Source organism: Setaria italica, chromosome III (assembly GCF_000263155.2).
Source record: "Setaria italica strain Yugu1 chromosome III, Setaria_italica_v2.0, whole genome shotgun sequence".
NCBI classification, from domain to species: Eukaryota; Viridiplantae; Streptophyta; class Magnoliopsida; order Poales; family Poaceae; genus Setaria; species Setaria italica.
In genome coordinates this window covers 37,600,555-37,613,030 of record NC_028452.1, presented here as the reverse complement: position 1 = coordinate 37,613,030, position 12,476 = coordinate 37,600,555, and the positions used below count along the sequence as shown (strand labels likewise).

General features: G+C 48.2%; 1 protein-coding gene across 1 annotated transcript; it reads right to left on the bottom strand.

Moving 5' to 3' along the window:
- Positions 1–8,963: 8,963 nt before the first annotated feature.
- On the bottom strand, positions 8,964–10,176 carry LOC101773229 (protein STRICTOSIDINE SYNTHASE-LIKE 10). The gene has a single exon (XM_004963919.2). It carries the CDS (start codon positions 10,174–10,176, stop codon positions 9,118–9,120), a length of 1,059 nt encoding a protein of 352 aa, XP_004963976.1. The 3' UTR covers positions 8,964–9,117.
- Between the last annotated feature and the right edge of the window lie 2,300 nt (positions 10,177–12,476).

The following is a 12,476-nucleotide window of genomic DNA, read 5'->3' as shown; positions in this document are numbered from 1 at the left end:
AAATACCTCAAGAAAATCAAAGAAAGAAATTGAAAATCAAAGTTACTGTTCCCTGTCTGACAACAGCAGTTTCAGAAAAACAGCACAGAGTTCATTTTTGGAAATTGAATTCTGTTGAATTTTTCAAATAAGTGGATCCAAACAACTATACCATATTAAAGTATGGACCTTGGACAAGTATCTTCAGGTGTTGTTGATCAGGAACAGTAGAGGGAACCATTTCAAATGGAAGCTCAAAGTCAGCACTTTACCACGGTCAGCTTAACTGCTGAACTGAAAATTCTGCCTAAGTGTGAAACCGTGACAAATAGCTATCTTTGGAGCTGAATTCAGAAAAATGGAGTGCAAAGGGTATAAGTGATTATGGGCAAAATGGAATCCTTGGATGCTGTAGAACACAATTGGGAAGAAGTTGGACCAAAAGAAAAGGATTTGGACCACTGAAATGATTCACCAAGTCGGGTAAATGACCACATCGACTGACTGACGAACTGAATGGAAGAACACAAGAGTTCAGTTATTTGCCACAGAAAAATTCAAATTTGAAAACTTTTGGATGCTTATCTCGAGCAAAGGTTTAAATATGAATTGAAAAGCTCAAGATTATCTACAACTTTGGTTAAGACACTTGTGGGCCATCGGATGTACTTTCGACTGGGATTGAGCTCTGAAGTTCGGGCATCACAAAAACAAGAAAAGGGGGGGGGGATGACAGAGCTACGCTCGACGTGTCGCCGCCAGCGTTCTCGGTCGCCCGTCAGCGCGGCAGCTACGCCACCTCCTCACCATGCAAGCCTACGAGTAGACCACGGTGTCGCCCATGCGTGCGGTAAATCGTTCGTATATCTACCGCTCCCCCGTCGCCCCTTTTACCGCCGTTCCTTTTCACCGCCGCCGCTCACTCTGTCAAACCGCCGCCGCCAAGCAAAATTCTCCCACCACACCGCAGCTTCCATCGATTCCTCTTGTCCAATCCTCCACAGATACCCCAGCTACACCCAGTCAAGCCGTTGTCCAACATCCTTGCCGGAATACCCTACACCGCCATCGTTTCCGTCCGCCGTCGCCGCACCTCCTGCTCGCGGTGAGCACCTCCTTGCGCTTGCTCTCTTTCTTCTTGGGTAGTCGTAGGCGGGTCCTTGGGATGCTAGGAAGCCGTAGAGGGAGTCGTCGGGGTAAGCTAAGCCGTTGTCGTGCTTCGCCACGACCGGCCGTAGGCGCCGCCGCCCGCCGCCGTGGAGGGAGTAGCTCCGGCCATCTCCCGGGGAGCTGTCGCCGCGCACGGGTGTGCTATGGCATGGGGATGCTTCCCCGGCCTAGCCCCGTCGCCGGTGGGGCGCCGGCCGGCGAGCTGCTCCGCCCCCTGTTGCGCTCGGGATTTTGCCGGGAGGAGGAAGAAGGCGCTGGAGCAATGGGCCCGTGCGTCAGGGAGAGGAAGAGAAGGAGGAGGCAGGCCGAGCGTGGGCGTCGGATGGGCCGCGGTCTTGGAGGCCCAGGTGTGGGCACGGTTCGCCGGTGGTAGGGAAGGCCGGAGGCCCAAGAGGGAAGCAAGCTGGGCTCGCAGAAGAGAAAAAGGGGAAGCAGGCCGTGGGCCGGTGCCGGTCCGGGAAAAGAGGAAGAAAAAGAAGAATCAGCCCAGTAGGGCCCGGCCGAGGAGAAGTAGGCCGACGGGTAGGAGGAATAGGAGAAAGGGGTGGGTCCACGCCACGGGCCCAGCGTAAGAGAGAGGGGGTAGAGTAGGGTCGCGTGAGAAAAGTTGCCGGGGGTGTTTTTCAGGAAAAATTAGATTTCCTTTATAGAATAATTAGTTTAAATCTGAATTTCACCTTTTAAATCACAGAAATTTCTAGGAGTGTCCAAAATTAAGGAAACCAATTTTGTTAGGCTTATTTTATTTTCCTTTATGCATTAAAATTTTTATACCCTAGAAAAATAACAAAAATTTGGGTATTTATTTAATGCCTTTCTTTTAAGGTATTTAAATAAATACTTAATCTTTATTAAATGCATAAAATATGGAATAACATTTTCATAATTACAAATTATTATCAATTCATTGGAAATTAGGTTTTAAAGCTAAAAAATAATTATAACATTTTCTAAAAATAAAAAGAAAAGGCCCTAAGTAAGGTTAGTTAAGGAAATAAAATTGTGAGCTAATCTTTTCGGGTTTTTGTGTGTTGGCTTGCAACTTTATCATGATAAATTGTATAGTCCTTGTGGGCTTGCAACTCTATCATGAAGGAAAGTTGTATAGTCTTATATTCAAAAAATTTGCATTCCTAACCCCTGCATGTGTTGTGTTATAGACACCGAAGCACCAGAAGAAGATTTCTCGGAATATTCAGAAGGATCTCCAGAATTTGAGGAAGTCTTTGAATTGGTCCCCTGCGAGGCCAACCCTTCGGACAGTGCTAACTTTTTTAGCGAACAAGGCAAGCCCCGGTGCATTATGCCAATTATTTTGGAGTCAATATTTCATGTGTCCATTATTGGTTATTTGCTATATGTATGCACTAAGTCTAGGAGTTGCTTGAAACCCATTTTTGTGCATAATCATACCTTGCTTTAAGGACATCTTTGCCACTTGTTCAAACCTTTGGTAGATAACCCAAGTCTAGAATTGCTTAGTTGCTTAATACTTGGTTTACCAAACCTTAAGGTAAATATTAAGTCATGCATGTTATTTATGAAAAGATGACTTAAAAAGTGAGAAGCGGACAAAAGCTAAGGATGTAGTTCTGTCTGCTAGTTTAATCTGGTTAAGGCCCGATTCGTTGTCTTAACCTTTGATCAAGTGAAAGACATATGATCACTTACTGGGTATGGGACCAGTAAAGCCCAGTAGGTTAGTAAACTCTCTGATCGGGAATACTTCGTACCCGCGCTTGACGTGCTGGAGATTGGCAGGGGCGTAGCTTGAAACTCACATGGTGATCGAGCCAGACGTGGGGTCCCATGTGGGGGTGCGTCCCTGGGTCCGGGTAGTCTTATTCCCAATCATTGGATTTGCTAATCGAAAAGTCGTTACGTACGACCTGGACAGTCGTATATAACTGGTGATCAGGGTACTCTCCTGCAGGATGTAATATGATTCGGATCGCCGCAATTCTCGGTTATGAATGCACTTGATCATTGTTGAGCATCGTAGCATAAATTCATCAATGATATATCTTTCTACTAAGGTGTGGTGTATGACTTAACACCTTGTTGTTTGCAATAGTCTTTTATCATCACCTAGAATGGTTAGGTAATGAATTAACCCAAATAAAAGATAAAGCTAAGGTCTCACTTTTAGTAAGCTTTTTGGCAAAAATATATCAGCCAGTACACCGAAAAGCTATCATGTACTTCCAAGAAAAACTATTATATTGGTTAGTCGGGTAAGCCTTGCTGAGTACCTCGTACTCAGGGTTATCCCTTGTGGCTATTTTCAGAAGCACCGCAGGAGTCCACCGAGGAAGAAGCCCCGAAATCCTAGGGTATTGTTACGAGTCTCACAATACCCTTAGAAGAAGTCTCATAATGCTCATCTCCATCCGAACCGTTTATGTTTTAAGTCCTAGAACTCTGTCTAACACTGCACTATTAAGTTTGCTTCAAACTATGTCTTGTATTAACTCGTACCTCGTGTATGTATGTAAAAATGTAATATTTGTTGATGCTATCCCATCGCGGATACAATCCTGATGTATGGCTATGAGACACGATGTGGATCTTTCGAGGAGTCCTAGGGACACTCGACGGATGACTGGACTTATACTGTTTTAAGTGCGTTTCGGATAATTGCTGCGTCGGCAGCAATTAGACGCATTTAAACCAGTTTAAGTTGGACGGTTCCACCACATGATCTTGTGATGTACAATCATTCATGGTGAAGTAATAGATGTGTTCTTGTTCTTAGCGATCTAAGTATCTCCTTCTATGGTTTTATGCTCTTTTGGGTTTTCTTACTTTTCAATCTATGATTGATGATATATTGCTTAGGATGTTCATGTGATTGTGATGATTGGATTTGCATGCCTGATCTACCAATGAGTATAACGTATTCTTTTGATCGTGCCCTTAATCTACCTGTGCTGATAGAGGGGATCATGATAGGATCTTTCTTATGTAAGGTGGGGGTTTTTGGGAGCAGGACCGGAGGTGTAGATTTAAAGATGCTTTTTTACTAAGATCATATGTGTGCTGCTTTGCTATCCATGCTCAGAATTACAAAATATGCATATTCTAGGTTGCTCTATATTGGTTACCTCTGCTCTATCTGTTATCTATCTGTACATGCTTAGTAGATTAGATCTGAATCACTTATCAACACCAAGTTCATACTAACAATGCGAGTTGAAATAGATCTTGTGCTAGAAGTTCCACAGATTGAGAATCGTTGGGGGAGTACTTTGAGAGAAGAGCTACAACTGATCCGTGCGCTTGCGGTTCATAACTTGGTGTGCTAACAACCATCAACAGGGAAACGGCTCGTGAAGAAGTCAGTTGCTACTCAGGATGTCCCACCCAAGATAATTACCTTTGTGGAAGGACAAGACCCTGATTATCATATCTTGTCAAAGGATGTATCCAATGACAACACCGTGTCTACTCAGGATGACACTAGTGGTTTGCAGGTACTCGAGCCAGTGATGGATGCGGAGAAAATAGTCGCCATTCACCAAGGAAATAATTGAAATTGAGGATGATCCAGAGCCTCCTGTTGTTGTCGAGGACAACTCATCTAAACACATGGTGGACCATGCTAGCGGAAGAACAACCCAAACAACAGAGGCGGTATCTAAGGTTGGCCAAGATCCTATTGCGGATGTGCAGGCTGCGCCAAAGGCACCATCTCCGATCATTAAGCCTCTGCGTCTAACAGGTGAACCCACGCTGAAGTTGAGGAGACCTTCAAGGTAATCCCTTTTACTCCTTTGAGTGCTTATTATAACTCATAGCATCTTTTGTTGCTCATGTTTGTGAAGTTTTATCTTGTATAGGAAATCCTCGGATGTACAGCTGTCGTGGCCTGGCTCCAAATCTATCACTGATGGGAGTAGCCTCTCAGCTCAAGACATTGCCCCGGTGCCACTAGCCCCCGAGCCTAAAGAACAACCTGTGGCGAAGTCATCCACCCCGAGCGCTACATCTGTTGTAGCAGCACTTATGCGGGAGGTCATATCATTTGCAACTGATGTGGTGGTGCCAGCCTCCGAGCCGCAAGTACCCGAGGAGATGGTAACTACTTCTAGTGTCATGGCTACTTCTGCAGCCCCTAAGCCAGGAGTAGAAATTGAAGCAGCGACAGCTCTCAAAGCCATGGCTACAAACATATCTTCCAAGCCAGGTTCATCAAGCAACCTTGCTGTAGTTCCACAGGAGGAGATGAATCCTAAAGCTGAAGTGGACCCCTTGGCGGCTGGGAAGATCTATCTGGAGGACATTCAACTCATCGATGATCCTCTACATCATCCCGAGATGGTGTCAGGCATCATGGAAATGCACCGTCACCTGGGCAGTTATGCAGAGGTATGTTTCGTTTGTCTTGATTTGTTGTCAAATAGCTTGTAGCTGGTGCCCGTGCATTAACTCTAGTAGCAATTGGTGATGTAGGATCTTATCAAGCGCTCTTACTGCAATACTGCAATATTGGAAGGCTACGGGGACACGGTACTCCGTGCTGAAGCTCTTGAGAAGGAATTAGACAAGGAGAAGCTTTTCATCTCCTGGTTAATGATGAAACATGACGGAGTCATTGCTGGTCTTCAAAATAAAATCCAGCAACTGAACGAAGAAAAGGATCACCTCGATGGCCGGAACAAGTCATTGAATCAGCGGGTTAAAGGTAATCTCTTTCCTTGTTGATGTTTGAGTACTGATTTCCCCTGTATCACTGACCATCTTGTGCATTGATGTGCTGGTCTTGAAAAATCATATCGTGATGTCCAGGGACAGGTTGATGATTGGAAAAGCGCACACTATCGCTTGGCCGACCAGCATAATTAGTACTCGAATATGAAAAGCTGGAACATCATTTGGAGAAGAAGAAGAAGAAGATGCTCGAGAATGCTGATGTCGATGTCAATGTCATGAAGACCATTGAAGAAGATTGTTGAAGCTGCCCAACCTATTTGCCAATATGATAGAGCCTCCAGTTGAAGGCGTGGAATACCCCCGGGTTCAACAATGAGTAACATTGAATAACTACGCTATCCGCTGCTATGATAAATCATTTGGCCAAGATTGATTCATCCTCTTTGTCTGATAATATTGCTGTCTCATAACTCATGAGAAATTTCCTAGGATCAGAGTGCCCTGAGAATTTCAGCAATGGACCTGGCCTATAAGTCTGAGGCCAAGGGGTTAGCTGGAGCTCTTGTGATAGCAGTGACTTTCTATCCCAGGTTCTGGTGTGCAATATTCTTACTTCTTGATTTGAAGGGATGACTCCAATTGATTGCTTACCGATGGAAAAGGGATGGTTTGCCATGCCCCCACCCTCAAACCTCCTAGGTTGTTCTGGGTTGTTTGCTGATCTGCCTGGACTGTCTTTCCGCATTCGGATTTGCGGAAGCACTTAGCTACAGTTGTTTTGCCCTCAACTCTTCTAATTCAGCTTGTAGTTTCTTCACTTCTTCTCTAGCTTGTTGCACTTGTTGGGCGGCATGCGCTGCTACTTGCTCTGCTAGCCTCAGTTTTGCTTGATTTAGCTCTTCCGCCTCCTGCAATAACTTGGTCAATTAGATTTCCTCTAGTGTTATGTTCATGACAACTCTCATTTCGTGATGGCTCCCAATTTATTTACCCCTAGCCTCCGTTACACTACAATAAGAGCAGGGGCACAAGCAGAAATTCATGCAGGCGGGTTGCTCCGTAACTTTATTTAGGAGGATATCTACTAAAAAAGGATATATACAGTTGCTGATTTGTGCTTAAGGTTAGATAATTTAACTGGTTTTAGACAATAATGCACTCCTTGATTGTAAGCAAGCTATAAGACTCTTATCAAACGCTCCAAATCAAATGATGATGAAATTGCAACTAAACATATAGAATATGATGACACCGACAATCCAAATAGTGCAAAAACTATATATGGATTTCTGTTCAAAAGCCACTCTATTTATCATTCCAAAAACATGACCCTAACACACCGTGAAAAACATCTCCCTGCTGTGGCGGTGAAGGTTATTGTGGTAGATCAATGGAAAAATTCTACATAACCTCCCAACGTATGGATGGTGGTTCACTTCATCCCCTAACCTACAAAACTGGAGTTTTTACACCTTAAACTAGAGAAAACCATTCATCTAACCCCCTAAGGTGGTTTTGCACCCTGGTTTCGATGACTTGGCATGCCACATGGGGCAGGGATGACACCTAAGCATTTTTGGCTCCACTTGTCGGTTCTTCGTAGACTCACAAATTATGCTGACAGTTATAGGATTTTTGGAGGGCTTTTTTGCAAAGATTTGGGAGCTCGTTCCCATGGCTAACGATGACTCTGGCTGAATGCTGTTGGCCTCAGCGTGGCTCCAGCAAGCCAGGTGCACCAAGATTGGTTTAGAGAGTAGAGAAGAAGGAGAGGAGGCCGTGGGTGTGCTCACTATTCACCAGGGTCAAGTAACGGACGGCGGCGATGGGCAGCATGGAAAAAGCTTGAATGGCAGAGGCGGGCGCGCTGCTCTGGCGATGAATCGGTGACGGAGTGGGACGGAGGATGTGCGTGGTGGCTCAGCGAAGCTCATGGCGATGACGCGTTGCTCTATCGGTGATCAATGGTGCCAAATTTTGTTGTAGAAATCAGCGCGGGTGAGGTCCTCTTCTTCTTCTGCCCCTTTCTCTCACATGGTTGCTTGCTTTGGCTTGTTGTCCATCCTTGAGCAGCTCAAGTTGTGCCCGTCCGCCTAGCCCGCGCAAGTAGTGCACCTCCACAGACGCCCGGTGGTGTGGGCAGCTTAGGTGGGGGCAGGCAGCTCTGTGTGGAAGGGGGCGAGGCAAACGACGGGCAGCGGAGTGTGAGGGAGCGGGGTGGACCAGGGCGGTGGTGCGGGAGAAGGTGGAGTGGAGGGCGAGTGATGGGGTGGCAGCACGAGTGGGTCAGGGTGGACTACAAGCAGCGCTACAGGAGGAGGTGGCATGGATGACGTGTGGCAGCGCAAGCAGCGCTACAGGAGGAGGTGGCATGGATGACGTGTGGCAGCGCGAGCAGGGGAGGGGAGATGGGCGGTGGCGCGTTCTGGTCTTTCTGGAAGAGAGATGGAGTAAAACACTTACAGGTGGGCCCAAATGCTTCGGTGTCATTTTCATCCAACGTGGCATTGCCAACTCAGCGAAACTGGATTGCAAAACCACCTAAGGGGGTCAAATGAATGGTTTTCACAAGTTTAGGGTGTAAAACCCCAGTTTTGTAGGTTTGGGGGTGAAGTGAATCACCATGTATAGTTTGACGGGTTATGTAGACTTTCCCCCAGATCAATTGACCTTGTACGCAACTAGTCCTTGTTAATTTATAGTCTCAATGTAGCAGACCAAATGACTCCATAAACTAGTCTTATGTTCGATGAATTTTCTTTGCACTAGCACCACATTTTGTTTTTGTTTTGGATTTGTCTTTGTGATGTTGTCGGCAACAATGATGGATTTTTCATGGACTCAATGATGAAATGTAATCCAAACTGAAAGTTGGAGTACATAATTTTGAAGCCTCCTTGATATGTTCAATTTGGAGTCCAGACAAAAAAAATAAGCTCGAAAAATCAAGAGGCCTGCTGACCTGAGGAGGAATTCCTATGGTTTCTTTCGGAGGGACACATAAGAGTCCTTTTCTCCCTTCATGTAAGGGATCAGGTCGTCGTCAAGGCGAACTCGCATTAAGATTGCAAGTATAGTACGCTAGAAGAAAGTCAATCCGCAACCAAGTGTTCACGTACACACCAAGAACACGTTGAACGAAACGAAACGCACAAGTCCTACCAAAATCCATTAAAATGTGCAAGACACAAATAAGGCAAGTTCTGCATCTAACTGACAGTAGTTTGTAAACCTTACTAAACCTGGCCTAATGCATATGGCAGTAGTTCTTAACCACTAATTATTATCAAATCTACTAAAGAACTAATTATTTAATTACTTATAATTAACTAGCCCGACGTAGTCGAGCTCCACCGATCCCAGCCATAGCTTGCCGTCTTTCTCCGCAATGTCGCTGAGCGTGACACCCTTGGCTGCTGTCATCACCTCTAGCTCCGCGCCCTTGCTGTCGACCCGGACGCCGACGAGGTGCTCGGGAGCCGTCGCGTTGATCTTCTCCCTATTCAGAGCGAACCAGTAGCCTCCCCTGGTGTCTCGCCTGATGTTGTCCGCATACCCCGGTAGGTCAGCGAGGAGCTCGTAGCGGCCGGCCTTGGGCCCCCTGATCCAGTACCTGAACGCCTGGCACGGGCCCGTGTGTGCCACCACGACGTGCGTCCGGTCTGTGCTCAGGGCGACGCCGTTCGGGTAAGGCAGGCCAGCTTTGAGCACGGTGACACGCCCAGCCCGCGCGTTGTACCTGAGCAGCCTCCCCGTCACGTCGCGGTGGATCATGATCTGTGTGTTGCGCGCGCGCGTGTAGGTGGTGCTGGAGTCGGTGAAGTAGATGTCGCCGGTGACCTGGTCGACGTCGATGCCGTTGGTGAAGGTGAACGGCACGCCGTCGGCCTCAGCGGCGAGCACCTCGGCCTCGCCGCCGTTGGACCCAACCTTCATCAGCCCTAGGTACGCGTCGGCGATGTACAGATCGCCGGTCTTGGCGTAGAATTGCAGGCCGAGCGGCCGCCCGCAGATGCTCTCGACGTCTTCCTGCCGCCTCGCGGGCGCCGTGCAGATTGGTTTGTTCTTGTAGTTGGCGTTGTACGCGAACGTAGTCCAGGAGTTGGAGCTCCCGTCCCACCGGAGGATGCGGCCATCGGAGACGCCGGTGTAGGGCCCCTGGCCCCTGCGGTCGAAGGCGAGGCTCTCGGCGCCGGTGACGCCGTAGGGCAGCGGGATGTGCTCGAGGGCAAGGCTCTGTGTGGCGCTGCCGGGCTTCTGGATGCTCCAGGGTGTTGGCTTGGCCGCCTCGAGCTGCTTGGCATCCGCAGCACAAGACGACGGCAGGAGGATGCCGACGACAACGAGAAGGGCCATGGCGCGGTTGGGCGACATCTCGACACGGGAGTTTCCTCGACGGAGGATGTTGTTCGATAAATGACTAATACTAGCACGTATAAATAGGGCGTGATATGGTGGACGCACTCACGATACCTCAAGAGAGTCCAGGGGAAAGAAATTCGGTGGAGGGATCCAAAGCGCCCTCCGTGTATACCCCGACGCTGATGTCCGCAGCGTGATGTGTCCCAGGGATCCAAGGGCAGGACGGGCGCGGCTGCAGAGTCCAGACGCAGCGCGAGGACGCGGCTCTAGCCTCCACGCGACGAAGATCCCCGCTCGGCTCGGCTGCAGTGCACGACAAGGCTTCACATCCCCGCGGCCTCCTGCGCCGGCCCCCTTCATCTGCCTTTGCTTGGCTCTACCGAACTGGAGCGACGTCGGGAGAAATACTTGCCCTCGTGTTCGACGAGACCGAGCTCCGGCTCACCCTGCCGGCGCATGGAAATAAATGACGGCTGGAAGGTCGCGGCGCAGCACGAAAATGGGCTTCGACGTCAAGCTGAAGGTGGAGCAGACGACGTCATCCGCCAGAGCCCGAGAAGAAGACTTGCGTGCCCAAGTATCGTTTCCCTCCTCTATTAGTTGTCTTTATCCCTTCTCCGATCCCTTGTCATCAGCGCAGCCTCTACTGGTGCCATGAATTCTACTTGATGCATTATGTTGCAGCTGAGCAGAATCATACGTTAACCTATCACTACAATAATCTTCAGTTTGCAGCAACATGTAGATTGAGCAAACAGGAAGTGATGTTGCCTTCCTGTTTGCAGGAAACTGAAGAAATGAACTCTAGTTATATTTAGCATGCCAATAACTGTGAAAAATATCCCACACCCCTGATGATATAATACATCATCTTTCTTCAACCTATAGATGATCTCAATGTGCCAATCATGTTACAAACCATCAATTTACAATCACAATTTGATCTGCCATCCATCAACAATTTGATCAATGAACAATTAATGTTTGCACAATTCACAACAACAAAAACACAATTTCATCCTACCAGCCAGGATCAGACTGCTTTCGTTTTATCCAGTAACTAGGAGTGGAGGGATGTTCTCAGTCTGCTCTATGCACAACTTCTGCCGGACACCAGCAGCTTTCAGCTTCTCAGCAAGTTCTCTTCAGCTGAGTGCCCGTATCTCTCATTTCACCTCCAGGCCCCAGCTGTGATTGCTGCGGGGAGGGAGTCGAGCCGAGCCGAGATTGTCGGCGAGGAGAGGAGCCGGGAATGCGTTCGAGACCTAGGGCGAGAACGTGATTCGTTGGATTGAGGCGTCCACCAGGTTCGATGGGACCAGATGCGTCGTGCATACCGAATGCACCCAATTTTCTTCGAGTCCAATGTTGTTAGGATCGGCAGTGGCGGAAGGAAAAAACGCCACCTATCAACTTGATTTTTTTTAAACGGGGCATTAAACCTCCAGTGTCAAGGACAAATACGTGTAGGAATGGTAATGAATCATGACCCTCATGCCTCATTCACAATCCAACTCAGCCCTGAGAGACCAAGTTGAGAAGTGCCTTGGTATATTTGTGATGAGTGATTGACTAGATGATTTGAAGCTTTACCGGTTGAGTCCATATTCCATATATGCTTGATTATGCTAATGGCTAACCGGAGGTTTATGTTGTGTGAGATGTGTTGTGGTATTTGAGTATACCGTATGTTGTGTGTTGTATCTCTTGACTTGTGATGTGCATGTGTAGGATGCGATGTGGCGGTCAACGGTATGAGGTGAAGGTCAAGCGTGAAAGGTTCATGCCGATGTACTAGGGCTGTGAAGGGTGGACACGAGTAGGCTTGGAGTGAGGGACCCAAGGAGTCTGGGCGGAGTCATGGGCGATCCACATGGTGCACGGAATAGCAAGAGTATACGGATGGGATGGAGACGGCATCGGTCGAGTCAAGCGGGACGGAGACGAGTCGAGTAGGCAGCCTGGGAGCCGGGAGCAAAAGACTTGGAGGCTTCGGAGGCTTGGCGGAGGCCGGACACGCATCGACATCGGTGAGTTACGTCGGGTGCGGCGTGCAAGAAGGTTTGACCGGTTTGGCCTCAAAACTGGGGGTGAGTCACGCTAGGAGGGTGTGCAGAGGGTTTGACTAGTTTGACCTCAAAATCGGGGGTGAGTCACACCATGTGGGTGTGCAGAGGGTTTGGATGGTTTGGGCCTCAAAACCACTGCGTAGGCAGGTTTGCCGGTTTGGGCCTCAAAACTGGGGGCGAGTTTAGTGCGGCCGGGCAGCGTCGAGTCGGAGGACGCGTGGCCCCATCGTGAAGCTTGCATCG